At 32.4% G+C, this 25,359-nt stretch overlaps 1 protein-coding gene and 1 long non-coding RNA gene across 2 annotated transcripts; both read right to left on the bottom strand.

The window, feature by feature from the left end:
• Positions 1-1,338: 1,338 nt before the first annotated feature.
• On the bottom strand, positions 1,339-15,611 carry LOC126715301 (protein argonaute PNH1-like). The gene is made up of 24 exons (XM_050415845.1): positions 15,295-15,611; positions 14,221-14,343; positions 8,225-8,553; positions 7,926-8,134; positions 7,635-7,781; positions 7,390-7,523; positions 7,167-7,276; positions 6,191-6,297; positions 5,951-6,089; positions 5,755-5,871; positions 5,321-5,428; positions 5,161-5,232; positions 4,930-5,052; positions 4,612-4,771; positions 4,184-4,305; positions 3,907-4,044; positions 3,682-3,824; positions 2,934-2,996; positions 2,774-2,837; positions 2,563-2,698; positions 2,260-2,333; positions 1,983-2,077; positions 1,865-1,896; positions 1,339-1,631 (listed from the first exon to the last, which is right to left on the bottom strand). The coding sequence occupies exons 3-24, from the start codon at positions 8,540-8,542 to the stop codon at positions 1,462-1,464; spliced, it is 2,781 nt and encodes a 926-aa protein (XP_050271802.1). The 5' UTR covers positions 8,543-8,553; positions 14,221-14,343; positions 15,295-15,611; the 3' UTR covers positions 1,339-1,461.
• A 1,618-nt stretch (positions 15,612-17,229) lies between these two features.
• LOC126707345 (uncharacterized) lies at positions 17,230-17,788 on the bottom strand. The gene is made up of 2 exons (XR_007648910.1): positions 17,622-17,788; positions 17,230-17,536 (listed from the first exon to the last, which is right to left on the bottom strand). It is a non-coding gene; the product is annotated as an uncharacterized LOC126707345 (long non-coding RNA).
• Between the last annotated feature and the right edge of the window lie 7,571 nt (positions 17,789-25,359).

Raw genomic sequence — 25,359 nt, 5'->3', positions numbered from 1 at the left:
GTGGGGGTATTAATGGGATGATTGATAATAAGACTTCCGAATGCATTGAATTTAAATTCAATTTGACATTTTGACTTGAGGGGTCTTAAATTAGTCATTAATTGTAAATTGATTCTTTCCACAGAAAATAACTAGGTAGTCTAAGTCTTCAAGGTCAAAATATGTCTTCGAATTTGAATTTGTGTTTAGATTATTAATTTGGTAATATTTGAGTATCAAGAGAGGTAATGTATAATAAATTACCCATTCTTTAAAGAGAAAAAGTCAAATACTTAATTCGAAATTTGAATTTGAACAAAATAGGAAAATATTAAAGAGTAAATGCTATATACATAAAATATTTTGACAACTTTTTCATACATGTTGAGTTGGTAAGTTTTCGCTAGTTTTCATTTGAGCTCTTTATTAACATGACTTTTTTCCTTTGGTAAAAAAAAAAAAGACTTTTTTCCTACTACTGACATTCTGCCATATTAGCAAATGTCAAATTTTTTGTATCCGCAAACTTTCTCATTATTAAAAAAAAAAAAAAAAAGTGAGATTCTTAAACGGATTGACTTTGATCACATGTAAAATTGGGCAAAATGAGTAAATATCCTTAATTTTAAAATTCTGTAGCAAAATGCCCTTATTTTTTAACTCGATTTTAACAAAATTGAGTTAGGCTAAAATTCAACATTGCTAATGTCGAGTTCTATGCATATTTTGTAGCTTAAAGATTTAGCTCTGTCGACTCAAAGTGGTATTCTATCAAGCACTAGGCATAGGTATTTTCAGATGATCTTTCTGTTCCTACAGCTTAGGAGCTTAGGAACCAAAACGGCTTCTCTCTTTTGCTTGAACGAAAGTGGCTCTGCCCATTTCTCAAAATGCTCAGCTCTCTCTGTTCCTTTTCTCCTTGCTCACCGACCAAAACTCAAGGCCTACTCTCAAAGATGGCTCAGCCTACAAAAACCTTAAACCAGCTCTCTGAGCAGTCTTGTTCTCGCTCGAATGAGAGTCTCTAGTTTCCAAATTCCTGAGTTTTTCGTTTCACAGAATGATCAAGGAATGCAGTCCCATTTTAGATTACGTTGTCACTATATTTACCAATTTAAGGTGGGTTTGTATAAGTTGTTGCGAAACGACGTTTTGGGGTTAAAATGAGCAATTGTAAAAAAGTTATCAAGAATTGTTGTTGTGAAACAACATTCTGGTTTTAAAAATGTGCTTTTAGGCTCCTAAATCACCTAGGCAATCAGACCCTTAAATCCTAACAGATAAACACACACACGTCCTGTTACCTTTACATCATCATCCATATATAAAACGCTAACGCTATCAAAACCTTGTTAAACGTGTTGTCAAAATTTTCAAATTTTAATTCAAGGCACAATCTCTCTACATTATAAACATAAGGTACAGCATGTACAACTCCTTCCTACGCTTCAATTTAGTTCTTGCCCCTGCTACTTCCTCCCTCTAGCAGTAAAACATCACATTCTTCACCTTCTCTTTCAAAGCTGGAAGAGGACGGACACATGACCCATTAGCGGCCCGTGTGCAACGCGTTTTAGCATTCTCATGCACATCAGGTTCCATGTAGAATCGAGCTCTGTAAGCTGCCAGGTGAGCATAATATGCAGGAGGCACTGCATTTAGAAGAAATGATGTTTATTAAGTTGCCATTACATGCCGTACAGTGTGATAAATTTGTATCTTGCCAGTTGAATGGTGATAAAATCATGCAAACAAGGACATAGGACAATCTAAACAAAGAATTGTTGGTGTAAGTTTCTTTGAAAATTTGATGTATTACTTTCACAGGCAGGTAGGTGGCAATATGTGCATGTCAGTGTATTGTAAACAATGAGTAGAAATTTACCTACAGAAACAGATCGAGTGCATCGAGCATACCTGCAACCAAATCATTAACGAGGTTAATTCACTATAAGTAAAAAAAGCTTATGTAGAAGAAGCAACAAGGGAAAAAAATAACTTACGTATAACACAGGTTGTTGGTCAGTGATTGAATTTCATCTGCAGTAAAATTGTTCTCATCCCAGAGAACATGATAATGAGCTGGTCGACTGGTTCCCTGTCAAATGCCATGTGCAATATAACTTAAAGTTCGAATATGTTTCAGCTTCTTATATAATAGGCTTTTACATGGAGTTGATCTTGCATGCTCAACTCTGTCTGAGGTTTATTGCAACTCTTTAACTAACTTAAGGTCCAATTCTCAAATTATGAAGTATTTAGTATGTTTCAACACCATACCTGGATTCCTGCATGACTACATAAATAAAAGTCGAACTCAGTAGGATGACAAATCTTTGAATCCACCACAGTACCTACATTTGAAATTCAAATCAATAACATATCAGTTTATGAGTTCAGAATGGTAGCTGCATGACTTGTGGAGAGAGCTAGCTAACTCTTTTGCAGAATCTGGTCAGACCCCTTGGCTCAAAGCATGTGATCACTCAATTACCTCATGTGTAACTTTCATAGGCCAAGCATAAAATCATTAGTGGGAGAGTAGGCTAGCTCTTCCAGGTGATTTGAAACAAAGAGTATTACCAGGTAAGATATTTCCACTCTTGTCAGTGCTACTTCTGTCATTGTGATTGTTTGCGAGGAGCCTGGTGTGGTGCCTCTTTTGAACCACAATAAATGTTACTGGGGGTTGGTAACTAGGTTCCAATGATGCACAAGCCTAGACATGATAGGAATGTAAGAATAGGAAGAGCATCAAGTTAATAAAAAACAAGGATGCTAGATCTTCACCAACCTTACGAATGGCATCAAGTTCATATAGTAAGACCTGGTAGAATTGTCCTTCACTAACACCATCCCTACAGATATTATAAAAAGCATACTTTAGCTATTTCTTGGACCTAACTGCAGATTGAAACAATTTCTTTATCTAAATAGTTATTAAATTAGAGTACCTGTAAAATATTATTCTCAATGGTTTTTGTCCAGTAGCCTTCTTAAATGAAAGTAAAAGCTCTCTGCAGTAACTCAAATTAGTAAACTTCAATTAAAAAAAGAAACCTTCATTTTATCTTCTAATAAAAACTACGGAAGCAATTAGAAGGTATGACTCCATGTATGCATCACCAAGTAAGCCTCAAACACCCAATGAATGCACTTTCTACTACAATAAAACCTTATCTATGAAGTTTTTGAAATCGAGGTCAGCCAAAAAAATCCAGTTGTCTTAAAAATTAAACCAGGTCAATAATTAAAGGAATCAAATAAAATATAAAAGATATAATTCTCTATATCACACATGAATATCCTAGATTAGAAAAAAGTAACAACTTGGTCAACTGCTGGTTTCTTAACAGCTAGGCAAATCATATTTCTCAATTTGATAGTCATTATAACTGCAAAATGAATTTTTTAAGGCCAATTTAAATAGCTCTAGCATAAATGGCATCAAGGTCTTCCCACCCCAAAACTGGTCTTGTTGTTCCATCCCTTTACAAATGCTGTCTTGTAGATGGAGTTGCTTGCCTAGTCCATCTTCTAGAAAATTTAGTAATTTCCTTGAGATAGGGGATGGGTTTGAGTGTTGGGATAGTCTTTTATGCTGTAATTTTTTTTTTTAATAACTATGAAGCACTAAACCAAGATGTGAACATAAGAACACCCAAGTCATGCACAGTTTTGAAGGAGTCCTTAAATACGTACCTGATCATGCCTCCAGTAACCATACCCCGTTGAGGATCTTTCCAGGTTTTGAACAAATCTTGGATAAGTTCTTCTCGATGAGGCTGTGCACATACCAAACCGGCATACTTTGTAACTTCTGGCCAATCTTGGGAGGCTACAACCTGTATTACAATAATCAGCATGCTCAAACTTGGGGCCATCCAAAACTTTCTAGTAGAGGTATTAAGGTTTTCAAATGCTTACAGCAGCTATAGATGGACAAGAATCATCTCCGGTTTCTGGATGAGTAACATCAGCTCCAAAAATTATCGTTGGAATGTCACTGACCAAAGGAATCCTCCAACTTAATGCATCTAAAAGCACGGTATTTCTTCCTCCCATCTAAAAAATTGAGAAAGACTTTTTTTAGATAAAGAAATCACTAATCTGACTTCAGCAAGTCAAATGAATACAATATTAACCATAGTAAGCTCTGTTTTTGGGTAGTAGAACCCTGAAAGATCATTCAATTATGACACACCTTGACATTGATTTTAAGTGACACATTTGCCAGATACTGTCTGCTAGAGTTGAAGACATATTTTGTAAGGCAGCACTGAGAAATCAACCCCAGCTCTGTTTCGCAAATTCGTTTTAGATCACCTGAAAGTGGAGCATGCAGCCCTTAGTGAGTACGAATTCCAAATAAATCTCACAAAGTTATGGATAATAGACTTAGAAATTTCTGAGCATCTTTACATGAAAACTTAAAAGTTGGAAGACTTTGTGCAAAAATCATGTTGGAGGCATTTAAATTCCTAAGTATGAGAAACAATATACATATTTTTCATTCTACATTACTTGATCGGTAAAGCTTATAGAAACCATATATATGGATTGTCTTAGTCTAAGTTGATATTGTAAAGTGAGCCCCAAATAGCCAGCTAGTAGCAAAAGTTAACTACATACCATATAAAGAGCCATTGTTGTCTGGAAGAATGGCAATAAGCAACTCCAACTCTTTTCCTTCTAGCTTGCTTGCAGCAGCATAATACACATATTTTAAGGCCTTCTTTACCTGATCTGGTCTGGCTGAATATATTGGAATTACAGGGTCCCGGTTAAATTCCTGAGAGTAAGGTCAACAAAAACATATTATAAACGCAAGAAATAACTAGGAATGTTGGAAACAGTGTTATAGTTATTTGGTTAGAATGATGGTTTCACAAAGTCACTGATTTCTACTTAAAATTTGCCGCTACCCAGAACTGAAACAGGAAAGTTTACCATGCCAGAAATTTGGCACATCTGAACCAACTGTTGACAGAAACTACAAGCAGTGCTCTGTTGGACGGTTTTTGAGAAGTTGATGCAAGCCCAATGTCTGACGGTGCTTCCATTTATTACTTTCTACATTAAAACGAACCTTCTGTCAGATATAGTTAGTCTCTGACTTTAACACTTAGAAATCAGTTTGCTGTTAAATTTTTAAGTTTCTCAAGTTATACATTGACTAACCTTGTTCATCATATTCCACTGACCAACTTGAGGCAAGTATTCTTTTTCCTTTCCAGAATCATGATACTTAAGCTATTAAGAAAAGAAAAGGGATACAATAAACAACTTGTTGGTATTATGAGGCTTAACGTCTGAAGTAGTAAAGTGGCTTTGAACTTACCCATGGAGCTGGAAGAACCCGAGCCTCAACAGATGCAAGCTTGTTGTCTATACTGATGCCGAATTCCTTTGCATAGGGATCTTTCTCATAGTCATTTTGATGAACTGTCTGCAAAGACATTGGAGAAATGTCAGATCTTTGGTGTACCGTTCATCTTCGTGTTGTCATTATTATTTGCATTGACCAATAATTTGTCTTTTGCTGACAGATATTGAGGGTAACTCTTTGGAACAAGCAAGTGTTGCATTTGATTATATGAAAAAAAAAGGCAAGTGTTGCAGTATGGTAGAAAATTGGAACATTGTACAAGCAAAAAACTATGGATTTTCCTTTAGTAGCACTCAAGCAATCTCAGTATTTACAATTTATTTAGATATATGTTCCTTAGTTTATCAACAAAGTCGCTAGAAGCTCAAGGAATTAATGATGTAGACCTGTAAAATGTCCATTTCTTGTTCATGAGGTCTTTGGCATGAAACTTTTAGCAGAGAAGTTATCTGCTTCTCATTCAGCCCTTTAGTGTATCTCTGTCCGCCAACTATCTTGCAAGCCTGTAGAAAGATTCATATGAATTGGCTAAAGAGAATAGACTGCTACATACAAAGGTTGCAAATATTGAGCAGAGCCTACCTCCAATGGCAAATAGTTCACCTTCTTTTGATTTCCCACTTGAAGACAAGGTAGATGAGAATATTGAATGGTATATCCATACACCTCTTGAAAGTACTCAACAACTGATTTCATGTTCTTTTGCTCATCTACTGGGAAACTGTTTAAGGGGAAAAAGAAGATAATCATTCCAAAAGAGTACAATAAGAAAACGCAAAACAACTAGCAAGAGGAAAGAACAATGATGGTGAATCTAAATACATTAGCTCCCTTGTAGGCTGTGATGTCAACCCTGAAATGCGGTATTTCCTTCGAACATTTCCTCTATGCGTAACTTCTACTTTGACACCTCTAAGGGCTTTCTTAACCTGAAATCATTGATACAAAAGTAACTTGGTTAGACATTATTTAAAGATTGCCTCTCAACTTTATCTGCAAAAATAATGGATTGATAAACTGGACTAGATGTGCAGAAATTATTGATCCTAAGAGCGGAAAAGATATGTAGACACTTGAACGTTCTAATGGTGAATTAAACAACTTCAAAGTCAATCTTGGTTGATTTTGTTGGAGAAAGCAAATGCCTACAAGTAGTAAGGCTAAATTGAAATAAGATACATCAAATGTAAACCGTGCAAAGACAGCTGCTGCATTGCCATAGCAATAACTGTTCAACAAGAAAAATGATTTCACAAATTATTCAATCTAAGCTTAACACAGCTCTAGGACTAGGACGGAGAGCTAAACTTGAAAAGTTCATAATAATGCAAAAATTACTCTAAATGATAAATTATACAAGATGTTAGAATAGTAGCTATCCTATTTTGAGTTAGAATCTAGCATTACTATGTCCATTCGCTAATTAGGTAATGCTTTCACCAAAATGTTCTATCTAAACCCATTAGCAGTGTTTTGATGAGGTAAAAGATTGACAGCTATCATAGAACAGAGTTAAGCAGCCAGAAGGATCAGGAACCAGAATGTTACATGCAGCACTTACTCCTGCTTTGAACGTAACATTTGAAAGTTTTAAGCCTATGATTGGGTTAGAACTTTCAATTGCTACACAAATTATCAGATTCTCAACCTACCAGTGTCTAGTATGATTTCAAAGCATATCATAAAACCAATACAGGAGTTTTTAGTTGGCTATAGACAAAATGTGTATATAATTCTGGACAGAATTGCACATGTGAAGAGCATGACCACTTCGTTTCCACACCAAAGGGTACAATACCTTAACACGATCAGCATCTGATAATGGCCTTGAATACACATCTTTATCTAAAATCTGAGCAACAAAATCAATGACAGGGAGTGGTTCAATGAACGCAGTCGATGACATGTCTGAATCATAAGCAACAAGGGAAAAAAATGCAGAACGTTAACTTTTGGGGACAAGTTACTGTGTAAAATTTCAATAAAAACAAAACAACCTAAAGGATTAGAAGAATACCCACCAATATTCAGGGACAGTCCCATCTGAATAGGCCTAATACTCTGGTAGAATCCTCGCCATGATTCTAAGCCACCACCCAATTGCTGTGGTTTCTTAATATCAGGAGAATAGAGAAACCTTCCAACTGATACATACCTAAGACACCCACAAACAAGTAATTGGAAATCCAATATCAGTAACCTTAATTGAAAATAAAACAAGAACATAAAGCTAAAGAAATAGAACAACTGCAAATCTGCAATGCACCTTTGGGCTGCTAGTTGCCTTAAGACAATATCAATAATGGTAAGTGCTTTGTGAGGGGTATCAACTGGCTTCCCAGCAAGAAGCTCACGTAATTGTTGCATACTAGCTAAAGTTATAAAACTTATCGTCACTTTAAATTCTCGTTCCCTGATATGATTAACCAAAGCTTGATCAAATCTCCCACAAACATAAATAAATAAATAAAATCTAAGAATAGACCATAAATTCAAGCAAGATATCATTCAATGAAGAGCACAATCTTAATACAAACAAATATGATTGACAAATAACCTTCTATTGCATGCCCCCTCCTCATCATCACTCAATATTATGATGAAGTTTTTTGTAGTAAAAGGCAGAAATCCAGCTGTGTATAAGTTTCTTGCTCCATCATAGACAGGGAGCCTCATCCCCAGGTCTGACTCTCTATGAAGTTTCACCAACTGGGTCATGATAACTTTGTTCAATTTATGAGAAGTAACCTCAGGGTCAATCTTAACCTGCACACAGAAACATAGCCCCAAAATTTGAATGTGAGTTTCAATAACTTTCCATAGTTCAGCTTACTCTTGAATCTAAGAAACACTTACACTATAGTGACATATATCCGAGTCTGGTATGTTTGCAATGAAGTGATTGGCTTTAACTAAACACTTTGTCCCCAGTTGGCCATAGCCAGGTCTACGATGGAACATAAGGCTTTTGCATGAAGCAGGGGACCCCACATCAGTATCCAGCTTCTCTACTTGGAATTTCTCCACTTTTGGTCCCTTACCTCTTCTCCCTCCCGTTCTCCTTGCTATAATCTTCTTTGTATCTTTCATGAAGTCTTCATTCTTCTCTTTCATTGAGTTCAGTAGAGGTTCCCTGGATATCACAGGGTTCTCCTTAGGGTCTTTCATTAGCATGTGAGCCACTTCTGTACAAAGACAACCTTCAATTAACAAAACATACACACAAACTGGATTCTTAAAGAGTACCAAAAAACCGAGAGATGTGACAAATTGAAAGCTTCAAGAACTAGATAAACTCTGAAATGTAATGGAGTATCAATTTGCACGTTTTCACTAGAAACTTTGAGCGTTAGGATTGTTTTAAAAGTGAAGAGTAAAGACTAAAGAAAATGCTACAGGATAGACAAGGAGTATTTAAAGTAACGGCTGCAACAAACTGAAAAGCAGCCAATTTTTTAAAATAAAAACTAAAAAGAACAAGATTAGCATAAAATCTTGACAGTGTTTTTCTTGTCCAAGTTCTGCATATTCTCTGATAAAGATGGACAAAGAGACGTGCATACATGCAAAAGTAAAAGGCCACGCCCCAAAGATTCAAATTGTCCAATCACAATAATATATAGAAGGGAAAAAAAAAAAAAAAAAATCCTATGGTCATCTCCAACCTAAGAAGAAAATAAGAGAGGTTTTCTGGTTTTGTCTCAAGTAGCTGGCCACAACTCCATGCTTCACAGTTTACTGTGTATGTGTTGAAGGTTAACAGGATGAGTAATGCTACATGCATAAAAGATTCCGAAACAGTGTCAAACAGTAGCGTTGACAAACTGTTACTGATTTTTATCTCGACTCATCACTATCCGCTGGGTGTGAATTTTTTTTTTATACTGTATCTGTAGACTTTTTTTTTCTAACATGCATGACAGACCCATTTGGGTTGTGGTCCCGTGGGAAGAGCTGGATTTTTCCGAGTGTTTGTAGAGGACAAGTTGTAAGATACCAAATAAATTCCTTTTCAGCGAACATAAAGGAGCTTTAACTCATCCCAAAGCTGAGCTACAGTGACAAAACAGAGAAGTACTAGAACAAATAGGGAACGCAGGGCCCCAAAGGACACGAGTAACACCACAATGCGTAAATGATCAAGCAGCGTTTCAGTCTGTTTAGTTGTTTTCCTTGTTCTCTATTGAACTGGCACGGTGCATGAACTTTGTCTAGTGGCTTCAGATGTCAGTTTGTACCAAATTGTGCATACTGGTGACCTTTATCAGGGAAAAACACATGGCTTTTACAAGAGTTGTATGACGGTATTAACTATCATCCGTAAGATTATTAGAAGACATGAAGAATAATCATGTGTCTTGTCCCATTCAGTGGCCCTACTTCCGTTTTTAAAAGTTCAACTCTACTGCTCCACAAATTTATCGAAAAAAGTATTAATTGGAAAAAATAAAATAAAAAATGAACAAGACATTAAAAGTAAAAGATGTTCAAATAAATCCAAAAAAAAAAGAAAGAAGCGAACAAAAATGAAGTAATGGTATGGCCAAGAGTTCGCACCACCACGTGGACGTTCATTATTTAAATTCTTCGTCACTCAATTAGCGATTTATGTTTTTTTCTTAATACACTATACATAACTTTGGAATATTTATAGAGAAATGATATGTCTACAACATTTTTACAACAAATTCTAAGTGGCAAGTTGCTACTAGTTGTTATTGTAGAGGCAAAAAAGTAATCTTAGCGTTAGTTTGAAATTTGAACCAATAACAATTAACCACCTGTGATTTGTTGTAAAAATGTTGTAGACTAACATCTCTCTTATTTATGTACGAGTGTGTGGTTAGTTAAGTAGTGAAAACCTATATTAAATAATAATGACAAGAGATTCTTTTCTTGACAATACAAGAGTGAGTACTAACTAGTTAATTAATCAATATATATATATATATAATTAAAGACTTCATGTGGGAAAGCATGTGATTCTACCAAGTGACTTAATTTTTTGACGACACCCACCTAGCCCTAACATTGCTATTTTATCTAATTTTAACTCATATGAGTTAGCTACAACCAAGGAATGAGAGCTTGCATTTTATATTGAGTGATAACAGCAATTACGATTTTGATGTTAAAGTTAGATGTTGTGGATTTGTGATTTTTGTAAATTATGTCATTGATTGTGAATGTTTAGGATGTGTATTTTGTTTTAGAATTATGAAGAAAGAGAAAGACACATTCTAGATAAATTTTTATTCTATAATATTCCTCCAAAGTTTTTATTTTATTTTTTTATTTTATTTCTCATCACTTCAATTGAATAATTATAATGGATATGTGTGTGCAATTTATAATTGTTACTTTTATGATGAACTCATTACCAATAAAGATTTTCAAAAAACTCATTACCAATAAAGCTCTATAACAATTATACTATAATATATATACAGAATTCTCTAAAACTATTTTACATAAAACTTTACAACATTATCCATGCATCGCATGGATAACTTACTAGTATAATATAATTTGATTTAGACCTATTTTGTTTTCTCTATATTATATTAACTATCTCCCCAATATTGGCATTTAAAAAAGATGAGAAATAAATTATTAAAAAATGTTATATACTTGTATATCCCTAATAATTTAAAAAATTAACTCACTGATAACAAGTTTTGGTCATAGGCTAAGCCCCCCTAAAACTCTTCTAGAAGACCTTAAGGCATAATTAGACAAGCCCAATACCCATTAAATCAATTACATCTCGTCTCTTTCCTCAATAAAATAAAATAACATCCCGTCTCAAATTTTAGGAATTAATTCCAAAACACTTTCTGTTTATATCTTAAAAAATGACTCTGATCCGTTGCAATTATCCCTCACTTCTCTCACAAAAAATTTTACCACATCCACTTTTAACTTTAACTTCCTAACTATTTTTTATTTTATTTATTCAATGGTTGAGATTGAAAGTTGATTTTTTCAACTCTAAATCTCAACCATCCAATGCTATTGTATCAGGTGCAATACTCTATTTGATCTCAATCCCTTAAAAAACAAAAATAAAAATAAAAACCTAAACTCTTCCATTTATCTTGTCATAAGACTTGTTTAAAAACCTTAATTTTTACATAAATTCCAAGAGAGGGGGATTTGAGATGCACAAAATTATTAATAAAGGTACGTATTTTAGTAGTTTAAAATTTAAAGCCTTAAGAATAAAGTTTAGTTCTAACCCAGTTTAGAAAAATCTCTTTTAAACAAGACACGTGATGCAATATAAAAGTTATATGACTAAAACTATATATGAATTATCTCTTCAATTATCATACAATGAGTTAGAAGAAGATAGTTTCAAATTGAATTAGTGCTAGACTTTTTCCAATGCATAATTGGCCCAAATTGGAGTACTCAAGGTGTAAACAGCAATACTTACCAACCATGAATAAGTTTGTATATATACAAACTACTATTCATGGTTGCTAAATATAAAAGTACAAAAAAAATGGAAGAGTAAGATGGGAGAGGAGAGAGAATGAGTTGATAGGATAGTTTATATTATTTTCATGAGATGTATGTAAAAATAAAAACTTAAATATTGTGTGAATTATAAAATAGATTGTTGGAATAAATAAAGTAACTGTTTTATGGTAAAGTAGATATTTTTTTACAAACTAGAGGTGAGTGCTTACTACTGAAGTTTGGGTATTCCAACAAAGTCGGGTTTGATAATAATTTAAAAAAATAAAAAATAAAAAAACACACACACACACTAAAATCCAACTATTCTACATAAAGAATATACTCGTCAGTATCTTCTTTCTTTTGTTGTTCTACGCCTTTGAAGTGTTTGGTCAGTTTTTTTTTTTTTTTTTTTTTTTTTTTTTTTTTTTTTTTTTGGTGATAAACTCTTTAACCATGGTTAACCTACATTATATGTGATGGAATGCGACGCCAGATACGACACGTAGGTTTTAAAATGCAAATAAATTAGCCAGGTCAAAATGGCAATGTAGTCAGATAACAGATTCGTCTGCATACTGTATACCCAGTACAATTCTGTCCTGAAGGCACCCTTTCAGATTTAACACTTTAGACTTAATGCATTGACTAAAATAAAGGGTAACAGGGTAAGAATTTCAAAGCACTGCAGGGCTCATATTATCATCCTCTACAGGTTAATTAAGGAAACAATTTTTGTCATAACCCTTAAATAGTAGCTAGTAGATAAAAGTAATTGGTCATGTAAAAGTTATTATTATCCATCATCATCGATAGTTGACCATTTCATCATGTTGTGAAAAATAAATAAATAAATAAATAAAAATTGTAACTGTAGAAGAACTAAAGATAAAATTGATTGCATCAAAAAAAAGTTTTTTTTTTCCCCCTATAAACCACATCCATTTCATCACTTTCTCAACCAAAAAAAAAAGAAAAAATCCATTTCATTACTATCAAGTGATAATATAGTGCTATTTGTGTCATGTAACAACTTCCGTAGTTAATCTTATTCTTCCTAAATATATGTTTATAGCATTTTTTTTATATATATATTCAAATTTGCCTTTCTTGTATTCTATTCTATACTTTGCCAATAATGATATATTATGTGTGCTTTTTTTTTTAATTTTTGGTTATATTATAAGAAAAATAAAAAGAATATTAATAAGTTGTGATTAGTAGAATATAAAGTAAAAACAAAAAATGTAATATAGTCACGAAGGATTTATATTCTAGTATAAGTTTGGGGAGCGTTAATGTGTAATTTTTTTTTTTAGGAAAATATGTGATTGTGTTTAATTTTAAGAAAAAGGACAAAAAAAAAGTGTCATCAAATTTTTTTTTTCAATCTATATATAATTATAAATGCTAGGTACTATATTTTTTTAAAATAAAATTTTCTAAAATTCTATTTGAAATTAGTGAGTTACATAATGAAATGCTATAAAAATTACCAGGTTTTTTTTTTTAATATGTAGCCCTGAAATATGATGATTGGTTTTCTTTTTTGCTTTTTAAATAAGAAAAAACGATAATAATTTTATTTAAATATGATATATGAGAGGTTTCTTAAAAAAAAAAAAAATCAAATATGACAATTGGTTTCCTTAAACTTCAACTTAAGTGGAAACGATTTCGAAAAATAAAAAACTTAATTGAAACCCTATACCTATTTAAATTTAGAGAGAAAAACCATTTTCCTCTAAATATGTCTAAAGAAATTTCCTCCCACTCATTACTAGAAGAAAAGCAACAATAGCTGTGTCTAGTAACATGCATCTATGTCCAACAACAATAGTTAAAAAATGAGAGAGAGAAAATCTTTTGACAATTGGCTAGAAGTGCAGTTAATTTATGTTTAAAGTGGTAGAAAAATTGTAAGGGAAAATCTTTTGATTTAAAATAAGAGAGAGATTCAAATTTTAGGAAATTTTTTTAAGAAATAGAGTTATTGAAAAGTATTCTGTCACTTCAAGTATTTGCACGGGATGAGACATCACTATCAAGAAGTATGACCTCAACCTCTAACAATGTCCATTTCCTCTCGTCTCTCTCTAACAGCCATCACGTGTGATGGTCATGTATGTAACAGAGAATAATAATATCAATATAGTCCATACTCACAATTCACAAAGAAAGACAAAGAAGATTTATGGTTCAAACCAAACCCCAACAAACCGAGAACCATGGCAATCATGAGACAAAGACCTAGGAAGAGAAAAATTTGTGCGTAGTTTGTTTGTGAACGTGTTTTGTGTATGTGAGAGAGAGAAAGGAAATTAAATGCACAAAAAGAAAGATGTCTGAGAAACGCCGACTACAGTTATGTGCACAAAGTCACATACCTTTTTCTTTACGCTATGTATTGTTGCTGCAAAACTCTATCTGCTCTAGCTGTGTTCGGCCATTAATGCCCTCTATCTGCTTCCCCAAGACTTAAATCTCCGCCTCACTCTAACTTGCCTACTCTGCACACAACAGCGGGAATATATTAAACAAAAAGGCTTAGATATATGCGCACGAACTTCGGCTACTGAACATTTCATAGGCCAAATCTTAGACTGTGTCACAGCTAAAAGAGTCAGAAAACTAGAGGATATGAATTATATATGTACTTAAAACGGTATGACATATTAATGTTGACAAGTCTTAGAGATCTGATCTGCTAGTATGAGTAGGGTGTTTTTTTTGGTATATTTAGCTGACAAAGATTTAGAAAATACCAAAAAGATAATGTACGAGATTTATGCAGAAGATCTGAAAGATCTATTGGTAATTAAGACAAAACTGTTTCTACCTTTTCAGTAAAAAAAAACGACAAAACTGGAAGACGTTGAATTTTAAAGCACAACATTTTCATCCCCCAAAAAAAAAAAAAAAATTACAAATGTAATTCAGAATGGAAACAAAACAGTGGTACTGTGGAACAAGATTTGATTTTGGAAAACAGAAAACATATATGTTTTAAGAGATACTAATAAAGGTAAAGCTCCAGTAAAAAATGCCTTCAAAGCTCCGAAACGGACCTTAAAGTTTTCAACTTGTGCATGGAAATTTCCTGAATAAAGTGTCTGAAGGAGTGAACCTTGAAAATCTTAATTTGAAGCATCAATGAACAAATGTATACACAAGGAAGCAACCTGTGAAGGAATAAAGAATGTTGGTAGTCGGGAATTTTTGGGAAATGTTACCTTCTAAGGCTAAAATAATCAAAACCCACTTTCTGTTTATCCAGAAACAAACTCAGCCTTTGAGAAAGGTACTTTAAACGAAAGAGTGTGAGAGATAGCTTTAAGATGAAAGGCGTGCATTTGAAAAAATAACGTAGCTTTTGTTTTTGCAAAGAATGAATTGTAAAAAAGAGAGAGAAGTTAGAATATATTAAATTAAGAAATCAATAAAGGTGTGAGATTCCATACTCTGAGAGAGAGAGAGAGAGAGAGTAGTGGTGGTGGTGGTGGGTGGTCGCGATGTTGTGGCACGTATCTGTGTCTCTGTGCAAAGCATTCAGTGCATTTCTAACTAGCTGGTTTCCTTTTTCCTTCTTTTTCTTTCTTTTTTGTAGACCAAGATCTATCACATATATATGATAAGAAAGATATAGTTGAATAATTGAGTGGAGGAAGAGAGTATGTGTCAGGCTCTTGACGAAAATTTGGCCGTGAATTGGGATTCTGAGGAAGAATTCCGGCAAGTGAGGCCAGGTGATAGGTGTAAAGCAAATGTGAAGCTGTGCACTCTAGCTTTTATAGAAAAAAATAGAAAGGGGGAGTCGAGCGCTGCCTCCGAGACTGTAGTTTTAGACCACAATTTTTGTCACTCTTTTTAAAGGCTATCTAGATTATCTTATGTGACTAACTGTGGTTTGTTATTTGTTACTTAAGATCTATTACTTTTTTCCATCTATTACTTCTTCCTACTATTATGCCAAATTAGAGTTAAAATAAAGTTGTAATACAAAAAGTTGTAGTCCTAGAGTTTCTTATTCATACATATATTTCTTTTTTTTTCTTTTTTTGAAAATTAAAAAGGTAACAACGGAAAATAGAGTGACTTCCCTACTTAAACTTAGTGAACATTTGGATAGCGTTTGCGTCCAGCGTTTCATATTTTTTTATTTTATTTGAGAAGTGTGTTTTAGTTTTTTCAGTGAGTCCCGTGTACTGTTTATAGGACCTACAAATCTTTTTTTTCAACAAAACTTTCATTAAAAATGAGTTTTACGATACTATTTACACATTTAAAAATTATTTTACTACAGTATTTTCAGTTTTCAACAAAATAAATGGTATCCAAACACACCCTTAATTAGTGTATCATTCTATCAGTCTTTACCGGTTATAACTTATAACTAGGTTTGTAAGTTGGGGATTTATAGAACCATGGTTGTACCCTACCCCCACAAGGCAGGGCACCAGTGGGCAAGAAGTTGGGGATGTGGGGGGTTCTTTCTCAAAAACATCTCATTTTAGGATTCAACATTGGGATCTTTACCTCTAATCCACATGGGGTTTGCAAGCTGGGGAATGGATAGAACCATGGCTATACAAATGCTTCTCATTTCAAGGTTTGATCTTAGGACCCCTACCTCTAAACCACATGGGAGTAGGTTCCTCGCCCACTAGACCACGACTTTTTAGTGGTCTTATATGGAGTACACGTCTTGATTTTATGACAGGCATGAATTTGACATATATATATATATATATATATATCAAAAAATTTGGAAAATGGTAATAATGCAATGGGAGTACTTTGAGCTTATTCTTTTATGAAACGCGGATCATTTTAAGGCTTTAAGCCACCATTTTATTGTATAATAGGATAAAAAAATCATTCATATTTACCGGGAAATGATTGTGTACTCCTGAATTACCATAAATGCATACTCCCTTCTCTCACATGAATGATGGATCCTACTAATTAAATCCATGGTAGAATTTACTATTCATGTGAGAGAAAAAAATACACATTTATGATACTCCTTGGGAGTACCTAATAATTTTTCCATATATACCGGTCTCACATAATTTTAGCTAAATTAATCTTAAAAAAAACTTCATTTTTGCTATTTTAACAAACAACCATATACATCAACTTCAATATTTATTTCTCTATTTTATTTAAATAATATTTTTTCTCTCTCCGACAACAACCAATAAATATATATTTTTTATTAATTTCTCATCCACCCAACACCACCTTCTCTGCTTCTCCCTCATAGAGCAAACCCACAACATTCTTTCTCATCAAATAATAAAGCAAACAGAACATCGCAGACCAATGGAGATCTTAAAATACACAGGAAAACCCAACTTAAAAAAAAAAAAAAAAAAAAGTGAAAGTGAAATCCAGAACAAAATTAATCATGCATAATTATATTCCAGAACAAACCCAGATTTCTCGATCATAAAAAAATAATAAAAAATAATTATAAAAAAAAAAAAAGCAAACTCAAATCTGCCCAGGCCATTGTTGCTCCCAAGTGCAGCTAATAGCCACCATGCACCCCATCGAAAATTGCAGGCTGCCCATCTAAGGCTTCGTCGATCAATTACAGCCACACTTCAGCAGCACCACCAAACCCACCAATCAGCGGCCACCATGGAAAGCCATCCACCACCGTCAATGAACAAGTCGTCTCGAACCTAGTCCACCGATCTATGCATGAGAGAGAACAAATATAAAATAAATAAATCCTATTTGGTTTGGCAATGAACAATCCTCGTTAATTGAGGCGAAATACCTTCAAACGCTAGATTTTGATGCTATTCTGGCGAGACTGATGTGGAGATTTTTGGACTGCTTTGCCAAAATTTTCTCTGTTTTTTGCCTTTAGCGAGGCCATACTGCGAATGCTCTAACAATTTTATTTATTTATTATTTTTAACGGTAAAGAGAATCTAAACTTAAGTTCTATTTTAATGGAGAACTAGACAATGTTAGTGAAGTATATCTTATCTTATTGTGATTTAATTCATTTGGTAATACTTTTTTTTTTCATTACTTATATTCTCCTTGAGGACTTAAAAAATAAAAATAAAAATAAAAGGAGAAGAGGTTGAAATTCAAATTACACTCTTTGAATTTGGGTGAGTTACTATTTTTTTCCGTGAAGTTTTAGTTTCCATCATTTTAGTCCTGAAAATTTAACATCCCTATCATATTGATCAATTTATCCATTGTGTTGATAAAATTCGACGCTATTTACATATGTGATATCAGATATGACTAGTTTATTATATTTAACCGCCATACGACAATAGACGAAAAAGATTAATTTGATAGAAATGTTAAATTTTAAGGACCAAGATGATAAAAATAAATTTTAGAAATTAATGAAAATGACAAGGGCTACACACCCTTAATGCGATGATCACTTCTCAAGTATAAGTGTTTATGGGGTGTGTGGGGGGGGGGGGGGATAAGAGCCGGGGTTTAAGTTTCCAAGAGAAAATTTCACATATATATATACACTTAAATTAGGCTAGAGTAGAAATTCTATCTTGTAAAAAAAAAAAAAAAAACTTAAAAGGTATAATTAAGATTTTGGAAAAATAAAAATATGTTAAGCATGCTTTTGACCTATATTGGGTGTAACCAGGGAGGCCAAGACCCCATAATTTTTTTAAAAAAAAAGAAAATGAAAAGAAAAGAGGTAAGTGCTTTGGCTTCTGAATCCAAATTTAATTGTAACATAACTATAAATAGAATATTTTAAAATATATAATTTTTATAAGAAATTATAAGGTTCCATATATTTATTCCCCCTTTATGTTTAAGGTAGTTCACAATTCTCTCATTTATCTTTGAAATGAACTAATTTCTCTCTCTATGTTTGGGAATGAGAAAATACCCTTAATTTGTTACTTTCAAAATTTTCAAAGAAATTATTAGTTAGTACACCACAAAGAAGAGAAAATTTTGATGATTGCATTTTTATTTTCATGAATTGCATTTGTAACCATTGAAATTTCATTGGATTTAATAGAAAAAATAACAGATTAGAGGTATTTGCTTATTTTCCAAATATAATGGGGAAAATTGGTTGGTTTCAAAAATAAATTGGAGAATCATGAACTACTCCAAATATAGAGGGGGGAATGTATTTTTTTCCCCTCATTTATTTAAAGAGTAATGTTACAGACACAAATTATTTTACAACATTTTTACAAATTGTTGATGTAACTTTAGCACTTTTCAAATAGTTATTGGTAAGTAAAAATATGATGTTAATGGTGGACTAAAATTAGAATTAGTAAGAATTTACCACATCAACGATTTGTAAGAATGTTGTAAATTAGTTTGTGAATGTAGCATTACACTTATTTAAATAGACATATTCTCATTAGTGATAAGTTGTACTGTACATACTTAAACAATTTGATCATTAATAAAATTATAATGAACATAAAATTATCTTAATAATTATTTCAAAAAATAAAGAGAAAACTAAAAAGAAAAAAAAAATATTCCTCACACCTCATAATATCAAATATTTTTTCAATCTTAAGCGAATTTTGTTGAAGCTTAATAGGTATATTTTATATAGCACGTATTAGGTTACAAAATACTTATTAGAAAATTAAATTGTGTTTAAATTGATTATTAGAGTTCTATTTTATACTATTATACGTAGTGTGAATGTAGTAAATACAAAGAAAAATGTATACTTAATCATAAGAATTTTTATTCCGAACTCAGCTGCCACTACAGTATAATCATGTTTTTGGGTTTTGTAATATAATTTATTGATATACTATGGCCAGATCCCTTGTGATAAAAATCATAGTTTGCCACTAAATTCGTATAAACAGTCTTATTTGTTAAGTATTCACACGGGAGAAAGTTGAACGTAATTAAAAAATAAAAAAAAATAAAAATAAAAATAAAAATAAAAAAGAAGAAGAAGAAGGAGAAATTAGTATGAAAGAAATTTAGCTAAAAAATTGGTTGTAGTATTAAGTTATAACCTTACTCATTAAAATAAACATTATTGTATATTTTAAAAATCTAATCATTGAATTGCATGTTCTTTACGCTCTTAATACACAAGTCAAATTTTGTGTCAATCGGATATTATTTACTATATGATCTATAAGCTTATATTTTATGCATAATTTTAAAATACAAAAGCTTGCAATTTAAACAATTTATTGTAAGCATGGAAAAAATAAGAAGAAGATGTAATCTAATAGTGGATTTGTCAAAATTCACCTCTAATAAAAATATATTGAATAAGATTGTAGCCTAAAGTTACAACCAATTTTATAGCTAAACTTTGTCCAATTAGTATTGCCAATAATCTCATAAGAAAAAGGTTAAGACGTATTCATGACCCAAAAAGAGGAGAAATTATACAGTCTTCATGATGGACCACGTCACTTATTCACAATTCCATTAAAAGACTACAATCTATTTAAAATTGCTAAGTTAGTTTATGATAAAAAAAAAAAATTTAATTAAATAGAAAATGGCTTCCTTGTTAAACTGATACTCATCAATTTTAAACAAGCTTGAGTCTTTTAGTAAAATAGTGAACAAGTAACGTGATCCACTATAAGAAATGATGCAGGACACAATATAGGGTATAAATTTTATCATTTGTTAATTTTTGAATTTTATGTCAATTTCGGAATTTTAGAATAAATTATTTTATTTCCTTGATTTTGATGATTTTAAGGGTTTGTTAGTCAAAATAAAGTCCTATTCTGGTACGGTATCAAGTGGAATATGTTTAGTGATACTTTTAATTGAAAATAAGTTTTATGAAGCCTTTAAATTTGTCTCCTAGAATGTAAATGAAAATTCAATTCATAATTTGATCAATAATATTTACAAAGAGGTTTTCTCAATTTATTTTCAGGTGAATTCAAGAGTTTATATTTTGTAAATTCACGAGAGCCCCCTATGGATTTAAGGCTTTGCATTTAGCTAGAGCAACATCTAACTTTTTCACACTTCTCATTTCACGTCAATTCTCTTTCAATAAATTTTAGGTTTTTATTATTTTTTATGGATTTCAAAGTTCTTCCTTGTAGATTCAATAAGCCCCTTTTGGTTTTAAGGGTTTACATCTAGCTAGAACAAGTGAACAAGATATAGCTCCTACTATGCTTTTGTGACAAGATAGACAAGACTCTTATGTGAAGAGGAGATTATTGGGTATACATGTGTGAGTGAAAGTCATTAATGAAAAAAAAAAAAAAAAAAAAAACAGTTAAAGAAGTTGAAAAAATCAATATAACATAATTAAGCCTAAACCTATAGATTTTACATTTTTTGGGTTGAGTGATATATACATACATACATATAAATATATATATATATTTATTGTAGGGTTGACAGACCCAATAGTTTATATTGGGCCGGGGGCCTAATCCGAGGACGCCTAGTAGTCCAAGGACAAGTAAGCGTTATTATGAAAGTTGGTGTTCATAAATAAAGAAGGGGATCTGGCCATGATGATCGGGGAGAGTGGTCCGAGGATGAATGTCTCCTCAGCTAAGCAAAGCTGAGGATTGATGGTGTGGTTTTCCGTCCGGGGCAACGTTCAAGGAGGTTCTGTTGATAAGGACGAACACCCTAGAAACACAAGACAGAGAGAAGCCATATAATATCTAAGAGAAAGCTGCTACTACCGCATCGAATATTCTGTAATTAACTCTCTAGCTGCATTAATGAGGAAGTGATACCTGAACAGTATTTTTCAGCCTTACAGCTACTCCCCAAAGATTTCAGGAAGGTGCTGATGAGACAAAGATCAACACCAACAATCTACTCTACACGTGGAGGATAGAAATGAAAGGAGGAGAATAGTATAAAATAGGAAAAAAAAACCCTAAGAAAAGAGGGTAGAGAATTGATAGAGAAAAATTGTAGCAATAAGAACTGTACTTATAATCAACTTCAAGAATTATATACAATAACTGATCTCCTCGGACTGTGTCAAGGATGATTTTTTTTAGATAAAATTAGTTTATTTTTACTTTGTTGTCATTTAGATTTACTATAATTGCTATCCAACTCATTAAAGCTCAGTTTTCCAACTCACTCTTTACAAATTCATTATATTTGGCTCTTTGGGCCTAAATCCTTTTAACTTTTGGGTCTAGGATTCAAATTGCGCCCCTACATATATATATATATATATATATATATACATATAATCTCAGCGAAGTGTTATTTTTTCAACTATCTTCATATGTTTGTATTTCTTTCGTTATGTTTGCAGATGTATCATATATATGTCAAGGTTTTGTGTTCATTATGTTCGGCCCCTTACATCATTTTTATAGTGAAATCTAAACATCCTTGAAAGAAGAAAGTATTATGTGTAAATGATATCCTCAATGGTCTGTAAGGGAATGTGCCAGGAGGGTCTAGCAGCCCATGTTTTCAAAAGATGTGTTTTTATAATAATGCTTTAGATAGATATGCTTATGCTTATATTTCAAAGGAATTATGCATATTTTATGTCAAGTTATACAAATGCTATGCAATGAGGTTTGAATGGTCTGTTTGGTTCGTGTAAAAAGGGGGTGGATGGAAAGCGTAAACCTAGAGAGAAAAATGGGGAAAAAAATTAACATCAGTATCTAAAATGTTAGTTTGCCTCTTATCTACCCATTCCCAATTGCTTACTCTATCTTTTTTCACCAAAAAAAATTTCTCATTCTACCTCTTCTTCTTTGTTTAACTGAGTTCAAATCAAGACTCGGTGAGTTCCTTCCGAGGAGCATCAACCAAGTTTAAAATTAGTTCAGAGGACACGAGCAAATCACCTACGCGGAACCAAGACACACTTTTGGCAACCAAACCTTTTGTATTGTCATATATAGCAAAGAAAAAGGTTCCAAGAATAAAAGTAGTAGTAAAAATCTTTGATGTCAAAGGTATAATTGTATGAAATTTGGTGATCTAAAACAATAATCGAGAGTGAGCAATGGTCACACCTTTTGGCCGTGAACTATATACGTTGTTTTTGACCAATTCTTAATATAGGCCTTTATTTGCTATTTATGAAAATTTTTGTATCGATTATTATTTTTTATTTTTATAAGTTAGAATAAGGTTCCATAAGTTTTGTAGCATTTTCCTATAAAGTTCGTAATATTAATATTTGTAATTTTCTCAATTTTGCTCTTTTCGGCAAAATTTCCATTTTTTAGTCGAATTTCATGCCTAAATCGAATTATGGTTTTCTTAACATCTCTAAGGTTTTTCTATATAAATTGGAGGCTATAGTCCACTGGACATCAAGTTATTTCATTAATAAAAAATTCAGTGAATTTGTTCTGTTTACTTTGTCTTATAGATTAAGGACTTTTTCTAGCACTCATGTAAATTTTTTGAGGTAGATGGGTCTACTTCTTGTAACTATTCGATTGGGTTAGTGGGTTTGCTTGTCTCCACTGGATAATGATTACGAAGAAGAAAACCTTAATCAGTCAGCACGGAGCCATTTATCTTTGATAGCAAAAAGAATGTCAATAAAGGGAATTTGTTCTGTTAACTTTGTCTTATAGATTAAGGACTTTTCTAGCACTCATGTAAATTTTTGAGGTAGATGGGTCTACTTCTTGTAACTATTCGATTGGGTTAGTGGGTTTGCTTGTCTCCACTGGATAATGATTACGAAGATGAAAACCCTAATCAGTCAGCACGGAGCCACTTATCTTTAATAGCAAAAAGAATGTCAATAAAGGGAAAAGACGAGTTTAAAAGTGGTTAATGATATGTAAATTAATTGTTTTACCTTTAAAAAGTTTGCACTAGAAGTCTCTTTCAACTAGGAAGACAAATTAGATTTCAAACACTAGGTCCAACTTGCTGACGATGATGCATCTGTAAAAGTTCCTTATTATTCTTAAAATTGTAGGTCGTCCCCCTCATGATGTTGTATACTGCTTTTAGGGAACATCCCAGTCTTTGGTGCTCATAGTGGGATCATTGCCACAAGCATTTTTGTCTTTCTATTACTTTGATTCTCATTTGCTCTTTTTGTCAATCATTTGAGTACTACACTACGATCCTTTGGAAGTATTCTTGCATTGCAATGATTGATGATTATCCAAGCTAAATTTATGATATAGCATTGAGAATTTATTTATGGGTTAACTTTGAGATCATGTGTGTGTGTGGGTGTGGAAGTAATCTCTCTCTCTCTCTCTCTCTCAGGTAAATAATAGAGTACAGAGTTATCCTAGGAGACCTGCAATGTCAAATAATGGTATTTTTCAACTTATAATGAAGTGTAGGTGAACTAGGGGCTTAATCATCATAAAGTATCTAACTATGTGTGAGGTCAAATTATACTTTTATGAGTGATTTGATCCTCAATTTCGTGCTCTATTTATGTTATGTATGTGATATGGTAAATGAAGTTGCGAACGGACTTGCCAAGAGGGGATGGGAGAAAGGAAACCGACTTGAAGAACATGACCATTTTTCAAATTTGTAGAATGTGAATATGTTTGACACATTTTGCAAATAGGTACTCCTAAGGAGTGCCATATGGGCCCTTTTGAAACTAGCCATCTATCGTAGATGGCCTATGAACAAACCATGTTGTACTAGTCTTATTTTATAATAAATAAAACCCACTCTTTCTATAAAAATAAAAAATAAAAATCTCAAATTTTGAAATTGTTGATATTTTTGATGTGCAAATATTAACCAGCTCCGTGCGATGCGTGTTATGGTTAAAATAATGTGGATTCTATTTAATAAAAAAAAATTGAATAAATGGAATAAATTATATAAAGCTGATCCTAAAGACTATAAAGCCGACAAAATAATGACATGGTGAATTTACTTGTTAAACCCAATACCAACATGGTGAATTTAACTATGCGGGAGGGTATTTTTATTTTATGTTATTGGAGAGAGAAAGCCTTGGAGAGATTACAATTGAGTAATTAATATAATCTAAAAGTTTAAATCAATGAGTTTTAGCCAAACTATGTTATATTTATAATAATAATAATAAAAACTCACCCTTATCATTATTATTTCATGCATCTAGGAGATGCATAGACATATGGCCATGTACCAAATTATGAATATCAATGATTTAACTAATTCATAAGACTTATAATATAAAACATTTTTTTTTTTTTTTGGTAAGGGTAGCATGAAAATATAGGTCATTGTAAAATGAAATACCTATTCTGTAAAGATTGAAAAAAACTCTTTTTTTTTTTTTTTTTGGAAACATTTCTGCCCAATTAAAATTAATGAAGTTCACCAAACTCGATAATTTGTAAAGGTTGGACCTGAAACCACATGCATGGTTTTGTATTTCAGTATTTCCAACTAAACCAATCCTGCATATTTCTAGTCTTCAAAACACACCTATATACCAGTGAAGGACCATAACAGTCAAGTAACAAAAATCCAGATCCAAACAATCATATTTAAGAGTCTGTTTAAGAACAGTTTATTTAGCTGAAACTGAAAATTTTTTTTTGAAAGTACCAAGG

This window comes from Quercus robur, chromosome 2, assembly GCF_932294415.1.
Source record: "Quercus robur chromosome 2, dhQueRobu3.1, whole genome shotgun sequence".
NCBI lineage: Eukaryota > Viridiplantae > Streptophyta > Magnoliopsida > Fagales > Fagaceae > Quercus > Quercus robur.
Note: the sequence above shows the minus strand (reverse complement) of the source record. Positions and strands in the feature narration are given on the sequence as shown.

Coding starts and splice junctions, on each gene's coding strand:
- LOC126715301 (XM_050415845.1), bottom strand. CDS start 8,542: ATGCTAATGAAAGACCCTAAGGAGAACCCTGTGATATCCAGGGAACCT. Junction 5,053..5,160: donor AGTGGAATATGATGAACAAG/GTTAGTCAATGT, acceptor GTTTTAATGTAG/AAAGTAATAAATGGAAGCAC. Junction 2,334..2,562: donor GAGTGGAAATATCTTACCTG/GTAATACTCTTT, acceptor TTTCAAATGTAG/GTACTGTGGTGGATTCAAAG.